Source organism: Chrysochloris asiatica, unplaced genomic scaffold (assembly GCF_000296735.1).
Source record: "Chrysochloris asiatica unplaced genomic scaffold, ChrAsi1.0 scaffold00090, whole genome shotgun sequence".
NCBI classification, from domain to species: Eukaryota; Metazoa; Chordata; class Mammalia; order Afrosoricida; family Chrysochloridae; genus Chrysochloris; species Chrysochloris asiatica.
In genome coordinates, this window is record NW_006408608.1 from 673,584 (window position 1) to 690,167 (window position 16,584).

The following is a 16,584-nucleotide window of genomic DNA, read 5'->3' on the forward strand; positions in this document are numbered from 1 at the left end:
TCCTACAGGAGGTCTCCCAGTATGTTCCTTGAGTTTCCTGTTTATACTGCATATTTCACCTGCCTAGCATGGATCTTTCCAGAGTAAGACAATGACAGTCTATTTCCATATGCAGGCAGTTCTACTCTGTCCTACAGAATGATCACAAGTTGGAGTAGACTCAGTGGCACACAACACTAACAACAAAGCCATGGGTGTTGATTCTATGTGGACTCTAGGATGACATTATTTCAGAGAAAGTTAAGCTCTTGAAGAGTAAAGGATAAAAACTCAACCAAAGCCCAGGTTTCTTTTCATTCTTTCACTTCTAAAATCAAAACATATTTCAGTTCTGACCCATTTTACAAACTCTGCTCTGAGCTTACCCAGTGAAACTCAAAAGATGCTGTGTTAGGTGTTTGTTTTGGTTGTCTTCATAGTTGTTGGAGAAGAAATCCAAGAATCCTTTTATAAGCAGCAAAGCAAAACTAGCATTCCTTCCTGCCTTTGTTTTGGATAGAATTGAGTAAGATAAATCTCTGAGATTCTTCTTCATAATCAGGTTTGTGAGAACAGTGTGCAGTATTGAGAGGGCTATGATTCTTGTCCTCTTGGGGTTGGTTTAAAATTGATAATAAGACAATTAGAAATTTGGTCGTGAAAATTGTTCTTCTGTCTTCATTGGACTTTTGTTTTTTATTTAAATTTAAATGAATTTAAAAATATATAATATAGTGGGAGCATGGTGGCACCATAGGATAAGCTCTGGACTACAAATCACAAGGTCGGTAGTTCAAGTCCACCAGCTGCTCTGTGGGAGAAAGAAGAGGCTTTCTGCTTGTGCAGGGATTTAAAGCCTTGAGAACCCTATACAGGGTTGCTATGAGTTGGAACTGACTAAACAACACTAAACGGCACTTAACAACAACACCATAATTTATATACAATAAAATGACCTAATTTTAGTATACATTTGTATATGTTTTGATAAATGTATTGAACTGTGTAATCAGTCAAGATACCCTTGCCTTTTTCAGGCACTTTTATAAAGCAGTGTTCCTAAACCATTTTTAAAATTTGTTAGCTAACTCTTCTCTTTTTCTGTTTCAGATGATGACAGTGAACCTATTTTAGGGCAGTGGTTTGAGGAGACCATCTCCCCCAGTAAAGAGAAAGTGGCACCTCCTCCTCCTCCCCCACCCCCTCCACTGGAGAGCTCTCCTCGAGTTAAAAGCCCCAGTAAGCAGGCTTCTGGTGAGAAAGGCAACATTTTGGCTAGTCGGAAAGATCCTGAGTTGGTAAGAGTGGGTTTCTGAGTGTTTTGATGGGTGGGGAAGTAAGAAGGGATGTGATAAGCAGAAAAATTGAACGAACATGTTTTGTAGGTTGGATAACTAATGTTTAAAGGCATCTTATTTTTGCTTAGGACTTCTGTGTATTGATTGTGGTTGATTAATTTAGACTTGTACTCCTGTTACTGCTTCCTTGATTGATGGTTAGTTAATGGCTTAGCCTTTAAGGAACCCTTGTGGCTCAATGTTAAGGCTTTAACTATTCAAATCCACCCAGTGGTTTCATGGGAGGAAGAGTTGGAGATCTGCTCTTGTCTTGTAAAGATTGCAGTGTAGGGGAACCTGGTGGGGCTGTTCTACTCCATCATATAGGGTCACTATGAGTTGGATCGACTTGACAGCACATAGCAATATCAGCTTAGCCTTTGAAATCAGACAGAAGTAGGTTTGAATCTTTCCTCTACTTACTGGCTGTGTGACTTTGGGTAAGACTCTGAAATTCCCTGAGTCCCAGTTTTGTCTCCTATAATAGAGAAATAATTGTTCTGGCCTCTGAGAGTGTTACAAAGAATTAAAGAAGATATTTTTAAAGCCCTTAGCATAGATTTGGTACATTCTAAGTATTTACAACTATTTGTTCAACCAGTATTTATTATCTACTAATGTCAGTCTCAAATTCAAACTGAAGCTGAAGAAAATGAAAACAAGTCCACGAGAGCCAAAATATGACCTTGACTATATCCCACCTGAATTTAGAGGTCACTTGAAGAACAGATTAAACACTAAAAACCAAAGACCAGAAGAGTTGTGGGATGACATCAAGAATATCATACATGAAGAAAGCAAAAAGTCATTGAGAAGACAAGACAGAAGGAATAGGTCAAAATGGACATCAAAAGAGACACTGAAACTTGCACTCCAGTGTAGAGAGATGCTAAAGCAAATGGAAGAAATGAGGTCCAAGAGCTGAACAGAAAATTTCAAAGACCAGCTCGAGAAGGTAAAACCAAACATTACAACAAAATGTGCAAAGATCTGGAATCAGAAAACCTAAATGGAAGAACACGCTCAGCATTTCTCAAGCTGGGGTAACTGAAGAAAAAATTCAAGCCTCAACTTTCATTACTGAAGGATTCTCTGGGCAAATTATTGAATGATGTAGAAAGCTAAAGAGAAGATGGAAGGAATACACAGAGTCACTGTACCAAAAGGAAATGGTTAATGTTCAACCGTTTCAAGAAGTAGCATAAAAGTAGCATATGATCAAGAGCCAATGATACTGAAGGAAGAAGTCCAAGGTGCATTGAAGGAATTGGCAAAGAACAAGGCACCAGGAATTGATGGAATCAAAACTGAAATCTTTCAAGAAAGTGAGGCGGCACAGGAGGCACTCACTCATCTCTGCCAAGAAATTTGGAAGACAACAATCTGGCCGACTGATTGGAAGAGATTGTATTTGTGCCCATTCCAAAGAGAGGTGACCCAACGGAATGCGGAAATCATTGGACAATCTCTTTGATACCCCATGCGAGTAAAGTTTTGCTAAAGGTAATACAGAAACGGCTATAACCATACATTGACAGAGAGCTTCCCAGAGGATCAAGCCAGATTCAGAAGAGGCCATTGAATGAGGGATATCATTGCTGTTTTCCGATGGATCTTGGCTGAAAGCAGAGAATATCAGAAAGATGTTTACCTGTGCTTTATTGACTATACAAAGGCTTTCAGTTGTGTGGATCATGACAAGCTCTGGACAACATTGCGAAGTATGAGTATTCTGGAACACTTAATTGTGCTCATGAGGAATCTGCACCTGGACCAAGGCAGTTGTTCAAACAGAACATGGGAACACTGAATGGTTTCAAATTAAGAAAGATGTGCAGCAAGGTTGTATTCTTTCACCATACTTATTCAACCTGTATGCTGAGCAAATAATGCAAGAAGCTGGGTTATATGCAGAAAAACATGGCATCAGGATTGGTGGAAGCCTCATTAACAACCTGCGATAAGCAGATGATACAATCTTGCTTGCTGAAAGTGAAGAGGACTTAAAGCATTTACTGATGAAGATCGAAGTGCAAAGCCTTTGGTATGGATTGCATCTCAATGTAAAGAAAACAAAAATCCTCACCACTGGACTAGTAATCAACATTCTTTTTAAAGTGTTGAAGAGCAAAGGTGTGCCTGAGGACTAAGGTGTGCCTGACCCAAGCCATGGTATTTTCAATAACCTCATATTCATGCGAAATATGGACAGTGAATAAGGAAGACCGTAGAAGAATTGATGCTTTTGAGTTACGGTGTTGGAGGAGAGTATTGAAAGTGCCATGGGCTGCCAGAAGAACCAATAGATCCATTTTGGAAGAAGTGTAGCCAGAGTGCTCGCTAGAGGCCAAGGTGGCCAAACTTCGTCTCTCATACTTCGGATATATTGTCAGGAGGGACTAGTTGCTGGAGAAGGAGATCATGTTTGGTAAGGTGGAGGGTCAGAGGAAAACCCCCAACGAGATGGATTGGTCAAGTGTCAGCATCAATGGACTCAAGCGTTGCAACAGTAGTGCGGTTGGCCCAGGATTGGGCAGTGTTTCGTTCTTCTGTGCAGAGGGTTGCTATGGGTCAGTACCGATTCTAAGGCACCTAACAACAACAACGTCAGTCTCAGGGACCAGGCACTGGAGAAGGATATCATGTTTGGTAATGTGGAGCGTCAGAGGAAAAGAAGAAGACCCCCAACGAGATGGATTGGCAAAGTGGCAGCATCAATGGGCTCAATTATGGCAACAATTGTTAGATTGGCCCAGTATCAGGCAGTGTTTCGTTCTGTTGTGCATAGGGTCGTTATGAGTTGGTACCAACTCGATGGCATCTAGCAACAATAATGTCAGTCTCTCATTTGAAGATATACCTAGTGAACATATCAGACACAGCCCTTGCTTTCATAGAACCTACAGTTCTGAGTCACTGATGGTGGTGGTGGTGGTTATGTGCTGTGGAGTCATTTCTGACTCACAGCCACCCTGTATTGGGTTTTCAAGGCTGTAAATCTTTACGGGAGTAGACAGTCTCTTCTTTCTTCCTCAGAGCAACTGGTAGATTTGAACTGTTGACCTTGCAATTAGCAACCCAGCTCATAATCACTATGCTACCAGAGGTTCTTTTAGTCAAGGATGTGTATTTAAAATGTCTACCTACTGATTTTTTAATTTAATTTTAGTAGAGAAGTTTTACGTATGTATAAAATGACCATTAATATCATTTCAGAATTTAATATATCAATAATGCTCTAGAATAAGAAAAAAACAAGAGCTCAGAAAATAGAAGAAATGGATCAATCTCTTTGGAAATTCTCCGTACACTGTTTTGTGAAGTCCTTTTTGTATTAAAGTGGCATATGATTTTGTATAAGGAGCTCTGGTAGCGTAGTGGTTACGAATCGGGCTGCAAACCTTAAGGTCAGCGGTTCGAAACTACCAGCTGCTCCGCGGGAGAAAGATGAGGCTTTCTACTCCTGTAAAGATTTACACCCTCGGAAACCCTATACAGGGTCGCTATGGGTCGGAACCGACTCGACGGCACATAACAACAACAACAACAATGATTTTGTATAGCTAGTGAAATTAATAGCAAAGATGATGATAATTTGTCTTAGGGTAGGTGGTTTAAAATCTGATGCTTTAATTCATTGTGTTTATTTCTTGAGACCTATGGGTATGTTTTGTTTCCTGTTTGTAGTCAGAGTTTGTAGAAGATCTAGTTTTATGAACTTTATATGAGTTTTTTTTTCCCCCCCAATTCTTTTAGTTCTTAGGTCTGGCTTCCAACATTTTGAACTTCATCACCTCTTCCATCCTGAACTCGCGGAACAATTTTATCCGAAACTATCTGAGTGTATCTCTTTCAGAACACCACATGGCCACCCTGGCCAGTATCATCAAAGAGGTGGACAAAGATGGATTGAAGGGTCAGTAGATGGGATCCATGCCTGGTGGGTTTTTCCTAGTGGAGCTGGATGGTTGGCAGAGTGGTTTGATCCATCAAGTAGCTGCTTGCATAATTGGTTTTCCCATTTGTCTTCAGGCTCATCAGACGAAGAGTTTGCTGCTGCTCTCTATCACTTCAACCATTCTCTGGTGACTTCTGACCTTCAGTCACCTAACTTGCAGGTTTGTGTGCACTCTGAGCATCCAGGTCAAGAGCTCGCTGTACCAGCTCTCTTAGGCCGTACCTGTTCCTAGTGTAAAGGAACACAATTTGTCACTGATCTGTCTTTATTTTAGTGTGCACCTGGACCTTAATTGGTAACATTTCAAAAAAGAAAATGGGTTTTTTTATCTACAAGTCACTGAGTAAACTTTCCTGGAAAATTATAAAACAAACCAAAAAGGACCTCCCAATGTCTATCCTAGTAGAAAAATGGACAAAATGCACAAGGCAATTTATAAATATATATTGCAGCTCCCTTATGTATATTAATATGTGTGTATATATGTACATGGAGTCCTGGTGTGGAGCTTTGGGTTAATGCGCCAGACTACAAAGCCATTTGAACTGCAAGGTCGGCAGTTCAAGCTTACCACTTGCTCTTTGGAAACCCTATACAGGGTTACTATGGTTCGGAATTGACTTGACGGCACTTAACAACATATATGTATATAAGGAGCTCTGGTAGAATAGTGGTTATGAGTTGGACTGCTAACCTCAAGATCAGCAGTTTGAAACTGTCAGCTGTTCCACAGAAGAAAGATGAGTTCTTCTGCTCCCATAAAGATTTACAGCTTTGGAAACCCTGTATAGGGTCACTATGAGTTGGAACTGGCTCCATGCACATAATGAGACAACCAACCATATGTATGTATATATGTGCACACACACACCCATGTGCATATATACAAGGACACTTCAAAAAGTTCATGGAAAAGTGAACTAGAAAAATAATGGAATTTTTCCACAAACTTTTTGAAGGCCCCTCATGTTTATATGTATATGTGTGTGTGTGTGTATTAGAAATCAAATATAAATTTAAGTGTTTTAAATCAAATCAGTCAAACTGCAGGAGAGAGATGCTCTCATATACACTTGTAATTGTAAATTTACCACCAAAACAAAATGCAGTATCTTAACAATAGAATTCTCATCATTTGGTTCCCTCTTCGCACTGAGGTTGTTGACATCTGGACTCCTGAGTCACATGTTCCTTAGTTACATACATTAGTTTTACTTTTATATTTTTAAAATGGTTACAGATACTAATTAGTTGTTTTTACCTTTATTTAAAAAAATAAAAAAAGGTAAGCTCCTTGTAATCTCTTTGGATTTCTTTTTTCCCACTTAATATTATATACGAGTCCTGGTATGGTGCTTAGGATCAGCACTGGACTGCTAACACAAGGTCAGCAGTTTAAACCTGCTAGCTGTACCTTGGAAACCCTTTAGAGGGTTGCTGTGAATAGGAATTTACTCGATGGCCCTTAACAATGGCAATGATATTATTATATATTTTTATTGCCAAGGTTGATTTATGTTGGTGGTGATTGTTACAGTTCTTGTTTTGATACTTCTATGATGTTTCGTTGTGGGGCTGTGCCAATTTATTCATTTGCCCTTTTCTACCCTCCTCATAGATACCTGGTGAATTTCTAGGCTTTATTGCTATTGTAGCTAGCTGTCATCACTCTTACATGTGTCTCTTATGATACTTACACATGATACTTCTATGATGTTTCATTGTGGGACTGTACCAATATATTCATCTCCCCTTTTCTACCCCTCCTGATAGACACCTGGTCAGTTTCTAGTATTTATTGCTATTGCCTGCTGGGTTTGGGCAGGAGACAAGTAGCTGCAACAGTATTTACTCCCACTAGCGATATCTAAGAGGTCATGTGGACCCACTTCCTCTGCAGCAGTTGGCCATGTGAGTGGCACTCCATTTTTAGTGTACATAGAGATTCCTGGGTAGTTTTTAAGAATCCAGATTCCTAGTTACTGTTGGCATTCCCCTCCCTCAGTAGATTTTAATCTGGTATGTCTCCAGTAATTTTCCTTAGGTGTTTTGAAAACATTTTTCTTACTTTTAAGATTATTCCAGAGGATTCTCAGAATCAAGACACAATTGAAGGGCATATCAGTTGCACCCAAAGGATAAAAAGCTGTATCACAAAGTTGAAGTTGATTCTTATAATCCCAGTTATTTGATTTCATTAAATTCCTTTGTTGTAATTTAAAATGATGTGTTAGGAAATTCATTTAAATTTATATACTTTTACATGAAAAGTTTTATTTTGGCAGATAAGGTAATATTCATTGACTAGGTTGTTGATTTGTAGCTAAGATGAAAAGAAGGAAGTGTTTCAGTGAGTATTTAGCTTGCATTATCTTCTCCAACTATATAGGATAAGAGTGGCCACAGTTAACAGCTCCTTGCCCTGACTTAAGTTTATTCTTTGAAGTTCCAAAGTTTATAGGTTTTTTCCAGCCTAAACTTGTCCAAACAATAGGGAAGAAATGCTTTTCCTCTAGAGAATAGGAGTCTTTTACTCTATTACTTCCGTAATAATGTTGTCTTAGCATTTTAAAAGTAATTACAGACCTTGTATGGACATGCAGCTTGGCTGCACATAAGGGTATCCTTAACAGTTTCGTCTCATTCCATCTCCAAACATGGGACTTAAATTCTTTCCCTACTGCTCTGATGGGACAAAGTGAGGGAAAATCAGCCTAATCTATTTGCTTTTGAATTCCCTTACTTTTGACCTTGTTCTTCATTTTTTTAAAATTTTTTTTTAAGTATTGTAGAAAGCCCCTTTATCCAAGGTGCCTAACTTCTGTTATAAGACAACAGAAGTTACATCCCAGTCTGTGAAAGTGAACAAATATAAAGTTGTATCTTAAAAATTGCCTTCAACTGGTAAGGCAATAAAAGAAACCATGATTCTGGCTTAAGATTGATAGGCCTAATTCAGGAAGCCAGGAAAGAGACAGACATGGGGTTATGTTTTAGATGTGAAGTTTTGGGATTCCAGTAGGGTGAAGATGTCTAGAAAAATAGCTGGAATTGTGTGTCTGGAATTTAGAAGTTAAAAAATAAGATTGGTAATATAGCTGTGGGAATTATTCACAAAGAGTTAATTGTTGAAGTAACAAAACAATTGAATGGAGGATAATAAGAGAGAGATCGATGCTACAACCACAGCATACCAACATTTACAAGGAGCAGAGAAAGTTTGCAGAGGGTAACAAGGAGTAGTTGAACAGGATTCTGCTGCTTTACTGTGATTCAGTGTACGGTTTTATTTTCCTTCAAAAGTCATTTTCTCTGAATAGTACTTGATGTAAGAGTTGGAGTGATAGATGCAATTTTCAGGAAAAATGGGGCCCAAAACAAGGTACCACTAAGGAATGTTAGCTCATTTCATAGGGTTCTAAAACCTAAAACTCAAACACCAAAACCAATTTTAAAAATTCCTCCTTAAAAGTAGAGATGAAGACATGGAGAGACAGCAGCTGAGGATTCTAGACTCATGAGAAGAGACAGACTAAGTGCTGGCGGCCAGGAGGCAGGCTTGCAGAATGTGCCCTTTGGTTTTTTAAATTATTATATATTCTTGAGTGTTTTTGTGTACGCCGCCCACCCTCCCAAACAAACAAAAAAACCCCCGAGGGAATAGAAGCAAATACTACTGAATGATGATGCATGGAGTGGGTTGTAATCATTGCAATGAAACGATGAGTGTAAAACTGATGTTCTCCTATGTAAACTCTCACTCAATTCACAATAAATACTTTTAAAAAAACCCTTAAAAGATAATTATAAAAAGAAAATTACATTTGTTGTTGTTTTTGTTGTTAAGTGCCATCAAGTCAGTTCTGACTTATAGTGACCCTGTATAGGGTTTCTATGGTGAACTTCAATGACCGACCTTGTGGTTCAAACTGACCTTGTAGTTCAGCACATTAACCTCTAGTGCTGTACCAGGATGCCAAAGAAAATTATATACTACTACCCAATTTATGACAGTTTCCACTTAAAACCAAATGGCTACCACTCATCTGTCAGTTTGTCTTACTGTTGTGGCTTGTGAGTTGCTGTGATTCTGAAAGCTATGCCACTGGTATCATTAATACCAGCAGGGTCACCCATGGTGGACAGGTTTCAGATGAGCTTCCAGACAAAGACAGACTAAGAAGAAAGTAGTGACGAACTACTTCCGAATATTTAGTCACTGAAAACCTTATGTATAGCCGAGAAACACTGTCAGATATAGTGCCGTAAAATGAGCCCCTCAAGTTGGAAGGCCCTCAAAATGCGACTGGGGAAGAGCTGCCTCCTCAAAGTAGAGTTGACTGTGATAACATGAATGGAGAAAAGACCATGGGACCTTGATTTGCTGGTGAGGTACAATGCAAATTGAAGAGAAACAGCTGTAAACATCCATTGAAAATCGGAACATGGATTGTATGAAGTATGAATCTGGGAAAATTGGAAGTTGTTAAAAATGAAATGGAACGCATAAATATTGATATCTTAGGCATTAGTGAGCTGAAATGGACTGGTATTGGCCATTTTGAATCTGACAACCACATGGTTTACTATGCTAGGAATGACAAATTGAAGAGAAATGGTGTTGGATTCATCATCCAAAAGAACATATCTTGATCAGTCATGAGGTACAACGCTGTCTTTGATAGCATACTATCCATGCACCTACAGGGAAGCCCTGTTAATACCACTATTATTCAAATTTACGCACCAACCACTAAAGCCAGTGAAGATGAAATAGAAGAATTCTACCAACTTCTTCAATCTGAAATCAATCAAACATGCAATCAAGATGTATTGATCATTAGCGGTGATTGGAATGCAAAGGTTGGGAGCAAAGAGGAAGGATCAGTAGTTGGAAAATATGGCCTTGCTGATAGAAACGAACCCCATACAGGTTCATTCTGAGTTGGAATTGACTCAATGGCACTTAACAACAAAAACAACAATCTTTATACATCTGATCTTTGTCTTTGGGGGCCTGGAATCATTACATATAAGCTTACAGACACACTTTACTACATGTATAAAAAGATTGCTCACATCATAAAAATTTTCTGTGATAATGAAAAGAGTTGGACAACACTTACGTTTTGTCAGTTATGGTAATAGTGGAAAGTTCTTGATCATCTGGATTATCCTTAGGCATGGGGGTGGTGTTTCTACTCAGAAAATTAGTGAAAATGTCTGGTACTTATCTTCTTATATTTCACAGTAACATCTTATGACTTCCCAAATCTACCTTTCAACTTGAGCAAAGTGATCCATGTTTGGGTCCATTTGTTAAGCTATTAAAGTCCCTATTTGGTTTAGAAAAATGTCAGCTAATCCTTTCACTGTAATGCATACCATTGAACATCTCTGTAAGTGAACACTGAGAAAGAGAACATCAGCCAATTACATGCTGCAGCATTGTATGCAGAACTTACTACCAGTGATAAGATGTAAAAAAAAATTACAGACTGACTATGCCATAAGACAGGGACCATCTGTATAAGCCACAGTACAGAGAATGTCTGAGTTCCTTGTGACCTTTTCAGTTAATTCATGAATTTAATTTTTCCATGTTTCTCTCTACGCTTTGCCTATATAGATCCCAGTTTGTAGTTACAGTCATCTTATTTTGGTTTCTGCTTTTTAGAATTTTATTCAGAAATTTTAATTTGTTTTACATCTTTATATTTACACCATTATGCTTACAGTGCCCATGGATTTAAACCCTTTTTTTCTGAATTTTCATTTGTTAGATATAATGCTGCTCTAGTTACCTCTCTGAAGTACTGTAGACATCTTTATTTTGAATTGTTTCTTTGGAGTCAGAAATTGAGAACTGTTTTATAGAGTGTTGAGCATAGTGGTACAGAATATGGATTTTAGAGACAGATATGGTTTAATTTCTTAGTGACCATGTGAGTTTGGCATGTTTCAAACCTCTGATCTTTATTTCCTTTATCTGTAAAATGGGGTACATCAGACCTCCTCAGTGGGATTGCTTTGAGTGTTTAGCATGATAGAGCATGTACAAATGCTGTATGTCTAGTGCCTAGCCTTTGGGAATTGCCAAATATTGTTTACGTAAACTACTTGTAATAGCTGTGATAATTAGATTAATATTTACTTTCAAGGAATGGGGTACTCTAGAATGGTTTATAAGACTACACTGAAATTGGGCAGACTTAGAAATTTATCCCACATGTTGAGCTAACCATAATTTGTACATTTGATGCCAAACAGGCATTTGTCTGCTTTTCTGTTGGCATCCTACTCAGTTTGGGGGTTGTGTGCTTGAGAAGATAACTTGCAGCTTAGATAACTGAGCTGTGAATGTAAAGCTCATTTGAAAGACATGCTACAACTGGAGGCAAGGAAAAGTCCTGATTAGTTCTAGATTCATCAGCCAATGGGCCTTGACACCTTATAGGCAGAATGTCTATGCTAATACTGTTAATTTATCATCTTCTACCTCCTCAGGTTATTGGCTCTCCCTCTTTTGAATGTTATTTGCATTATGTAACTTGGTTGTGAAAGAAAAACTGTTAGCTGTTACATTTGTTTAAAAAGTTTTCTTTTGAAGGCACCAACTTTTTATGTTCTGTCCATTTGGAAACTTTCCCTGGTTATGCTGCCTTAGAGCATGTCTCTTTTTCCAGGAGCTCATTCCTGCCACTGATCATGTATAATAGCTGATGGGGTTGGATTAGTAATTTTTCATTTATATCTTATTTGTTGAACTAGATGATTTTCTCCCTAGACCACTTCTAAGTCTGACGTCTGGACTCCCCTTTCTGTAGAGCACTTCTTCAATATTGAGAAGTGGACTGTTACAGAGCATTAGTAACCCTTTGGTTGTACAGCCTGCCTTTTCCTAATGGTCTCTTGTGTCATATTTTCATGTCAGAACACACTGTTGCAGCAGCTGGGAGTCGCTCCTTTCTCTGAGGGCCCTTGGCCCCTGTACATTCACCCACAAAGCCTTTCCGGACTCTCACGCCTCCTGCTCATCTGGCAGCATAAAGCCGGTGCTCCAGGTGATCCTGATGTCCCTGAATGTCTCAAAGTCTGGGACAGGTAAGGTACCTCCATGGGAAGATCCTGTAGACCTGTTGCTTTACTTAGTTTTATGTGACTTCTTTGTAGATAAGCTGTGGCTTTGAGATGTTATTCTGATGATAATGTTGAAAATGATGAGGGTGGAGGAATGCTTTTCTGATAGGGAGAAGTTTGGCTGTTTAAAAACATAAGTGCGTAAACTGGTCTGGAAGGAGGAATCTTAAGCACATGAGGGATTTGGTTATAATAATTAGATAGAACTTGAGTCCTGGATGTAATCAAGTTTACTGTGGCCTGGGTTTTTAAAAGAGAGGGAACTCTATCTTTGGTTGTGTGAAACCACTTAAAGAGTGACTGGCAGTCCTTTTTTGGACAAATTTTAAAGACTTTTTTGACTTGAGGGGAGTTTGGATTAATCATCTAAATCCTCTTTAGATGGACCTATTTTTGTTTACATGGTTATGAGTCTTCAAAGCAGTTTGTTTTTCTGGAAGACTTGTCATTCTAGTCTCTATTTTGGGATCAAATAGCTTGAATACTGGATTTGAGAAATCATAAACCTCCTTGGACACCAAAGACCCATAATATTATCACTGCTGGCATTTTGCAACAAGGCCAGGAGGTGAGGGGAGATGAGGAGACCCTTATTAAAACACAAATCTCTCTCCTAATACCCAAAGGCAGTGGAAACAGTTTGGCTACATTTGTTCTTTTTTATATAAAAGCTCCTTCTGACAAGTTCGCTGAATAGTATAATTTTCTTTTTCTAGCTCTATGGACTTTTGAGCTATTTTCAGTTATTAACATGAAATGATTTAAACCTGTACTGTAAACTTTCAGACTGGAATTAAACTGTAGAATCAAAGTGCAAGGGGAAATAATTGAATTGGCTCTATCAGGTTCTTTTTTGGGTAGTGTACACCTCTTTCTGTTGGCACATGTACTAGCCAGGGTGGGTGTTAACATGGCTGTGGCCACAGATGAGCGAGCTGAAGGGTTCTTGAAAACAGTTTTTCAGGTCACTTTTGACTTTTTTGTAGCCGAGATTTCGTTTTTGTCATCTTGTTAGCCTGTAATTTTTTTTTTTTTTCCTAGCTTAATTTGATATCTTAATTCCTGGATTTTAAGAAGTCAACCTCTTATCAGCCCTTGGCATCGTAACTGTGGTGGGGTGTCAGCTTTTCCCACTGAACATACACTCCTTTTCTCTGTGGTAGGTTTTTGTCTACAATGAAGCAGAATGCCCTGCAAGGGGTGGTGCCCAGTGAGACGGAAGATTTGAATATAGAGCACCTGCAGTTGCTCCTTCTCATTTTCCACAATTTCACGGAGAAAGGCAGGCGGGCCATCCTGACCCTGTTTGTTCAGACCATCCAGGAGCTGAGTGTCCATATGGAAGCCCAGATGCGTTCTGTGCCTCTTATTCTGGCTCGCCTGCTCTTGATCTTTGATTACCTGCTTCATCAGTACTCGAAAGCCCCGGTGTATCTGTTTGAGCAGGTACAGACCAATGCATTCTTTTTACTTTCACTCAAGAGTTGCCATGGCCCAATTTGAGTTAGGTTTTTGCTGTGGGAGGCTTATGGGTAGGATTATGAAGGCTTGTTAATGTGCACTTGTATTTTGTATTCATCCAGAAGTGGCAAATGTAAATTTCTGATTTGATGTATTTTTGAAAATTGAATTATTGGATCCATTCACCGGTGTTAACTCCGACCTTCCCCACTTTATCTGTGACTAGCACAGCGCCCTGAACACTGGCGCTCAATGAGTACTTGGTAGTCACCCTTACATATTATAGGTTGGTAAATTCTTCTGTGGTGATGATCCAAAATGAGGCTGAGAAGGCCAGTTAAAGGTTATCATGTCCAGCATTTCTGAAACATTTTCATGGAGCTCTAGTCCCTACAAGCATCATCGAAAAATCCTTCCCATAGAAGCTATAGGAAAACCTCTTAAGATTGAATTTTGGTTTGTGGAATTTTCCAAACTCTGGTATACCCATCTAGTATCATACCTGATGCCTGGAGTCAAAAGTAAAACTGTGACTGTGTGTCTTGGTTAATTTGAGTATTTTGTGTTATAAAAGGTACAACATAACCTGCTAAGTCCTCCTTTTGGGTGGGCAAGTGGATCCCAGGACAGCAACAGCCGCCGGATGACCACCCCTCTCTATCATGGATTCAAAGAAGTAGAAGAAAACTGGTCTAAGCACTTCTCCTCAGGTCAGAATGAAGATTGTCATAAGAAACTGATTCCTAGTAGGAGCTTAGGTTATGTGTCAAAATGTTTTCTCCTACATATTTTATATTCATTACAAAAAATAATGCTCTGAAACACAATTTATGTCACAGGGTGTCATATGTGGATTTTTGTTGCTCTATTAAATTTAGTATTTTCTCATTTCCCTAAACAATGTAGTTAATAGTCCACAGACTAAAATTTCTTTTTGCCCTTTGATGGTATACTACTCAGAAAATAATAGAAACCATGCCATTCTTTCTTGTGTCTCTCATATAGCATTTGTGTATTTTGACTAGGTGCCTCCTATGTCCATTTTTAGTGTGTGTTTGTGCTCATCCTGAGGACTGTTAGGCAGTTATTTTGTGGACATTTTCATGATGACTGTAGTGTGACTTTGCTGTCATTGTACTCATTTTTTGTTATGAGTTAGCTTCTTTGATAGTAAGAAAATAGCCTTACTAATGATACCGTTTTACTGATTAGCTTCATGATTATAGAGCACCTTAGTTAACTTAGAGCAGTGGGGATTAATTTGTTCCCATAGGGGATTGGCATTTGGCACTGGAGACATTTTTGGTGGTCACTACTGGCATCTAGTGGTTGGAGGCCAGAGATGCCTATAGTGCATAGGACAGCCCCACCATACAGGGTTATCTGGTCTATATGTTAATAGTGCCATGGTTGAGAAATCCTAGTGCCGTGGCTCTGTAGGATAAACACTGGGCTGTGAACCACAAGGTTGGCAGTTTGAGCCTACCCGCCACTCAGAAAAAAAAAAAAGATTTACAGCCTCGAAATCTGAACCGACTCGATGGCACTTAACAAAAACAGTAACAGTATTTTCTAAGTATATATTTTTAAATCTCTTAAACGTAGTTGAGAATGAAGCCATTTTTTAACAAGTACTTTGATTTTCAGATGCTGTACCACAGCCCAGATTCTACTGTGTCCTGTCTCCAGAAGCCTCAGAGGATGATCTAAATCGACTGGATTCTATGGTACCAGGCATTTAAAAACCGTATTTTACGGATGGGTCAGATGACTTGGTGACACTTTTCCACTGAAATTAGCTCCGCTGTTTAGGGGAGGGAACGACTTACATTTTGTAATTAGGGATTAAGGCCTTTTGGAATTTGGTTTATTCTAAAAAGAAAATGTAATCTTGTGATATGTTTGCTGGGCCCACTTTTGCTGTAGCAGGGGCCTCTCCTGATGGTTGGCACTTTTGACGCAGTATTCCTGAAAGCCTTCTCTGTTAGCATTTGTCACAGGTGCCGGTTTTTTAACGGGCAAATTGTCTCAGTCTCTCATTCTAATGCCTGCAGTATGATGCTATGATAGCGTACACATTGAATGAAGTTATTGAGTGGGACTACCAAAATGAGAAATTAATTAGTATCATTTCATGCGATACTTTATTGTCATGAGATTAAATATTCATGTATGGGAAATAGGAAAAGATATTTCAAACAGCAGAAACGATTGTCTGTCTTTGTTGGTGTTAGGCATGTGATGTTCTATTCTCCAAACTTGTCAAGTATGATGAGCTTTACACTGCATTGACATCCCTGCTTGCAGCTGGATCCCAGCTTGATACCGTCAGGAGAAAGGAAAACAAGAACGTAACAGCCCTGGTGAGACCATGGGGACCTGGCTTCATTATATCACTCATGAAGGATCTGGGCTGTGTTAGAAAACTGGGTAGCACTTCTCCTACCTGACACTTACTTCTGGGATCTAATCAGTCTGGTGAACCTCTCTTTGTCAAGCTAACCAGTACTTCGGGATTTCTGTGCAGCCTGGATGTTTACGCATGCTTCCTTTAGAGTCAATCCTTTATGTGTTTTTTGTTCGCGTTCATTGAGAGCATTGCAGCTTTGTAAGTTAAGGGCCATCTAAGTGCTGCATTTATGTGAATGCTGTGTCATGGTGATACTGAAAGCCTCCTACTTGAGCTTTTTCTGTGGTCCTGTGACTGTC

General features: G+C 39.0%; 1 protein-coding gene across 1 annotated transcript in view; it reads left to right on the plus strand.

The window, feature by feature from the left end:
- The window catches only part of UBR4 (ubiquitin protein ligase E3 component n-recognin 4), a 160,014-nt gene that overhangs the window by 23,570 nt on the left and 119,860 nt on the right, over window positions 1-16,584 (plus strand). Inside the window, exons 15-22 of the mRNA XM_006866329.1 lie at window positions 1,090-1,277; window positions 5,073-5,232; window positions 5,349-5,434; window positions 12,209-12,378; window positions 13,578-13,860; window positions 14,450-14,585; window positions 15,523-15,602; window positions 16,110-16,238. Coding sequence (XP_006866391.1) covers window positions 1,090-1,277; window positions 5,073-5,232; window positions 5,349-5,434; window positions 12,209-12,378; window positions 13,578-13,860; window positions 14,450-14,585; window positions 15,523-15,602; window positions 16,110-16,238 — 1,232 coding nt within the window. The remainder of the gene's footprint in view (window positions 1-1,089; window positions 1,278-5,072; window positions 5,233-5,348; window positions 5,435-12,208; window positions 12,379-13,577; window positions 13,861-14,449; window positions 14,586-15,522; window positions 15,603-16,109; window positions 16,239-16,584) is intronic.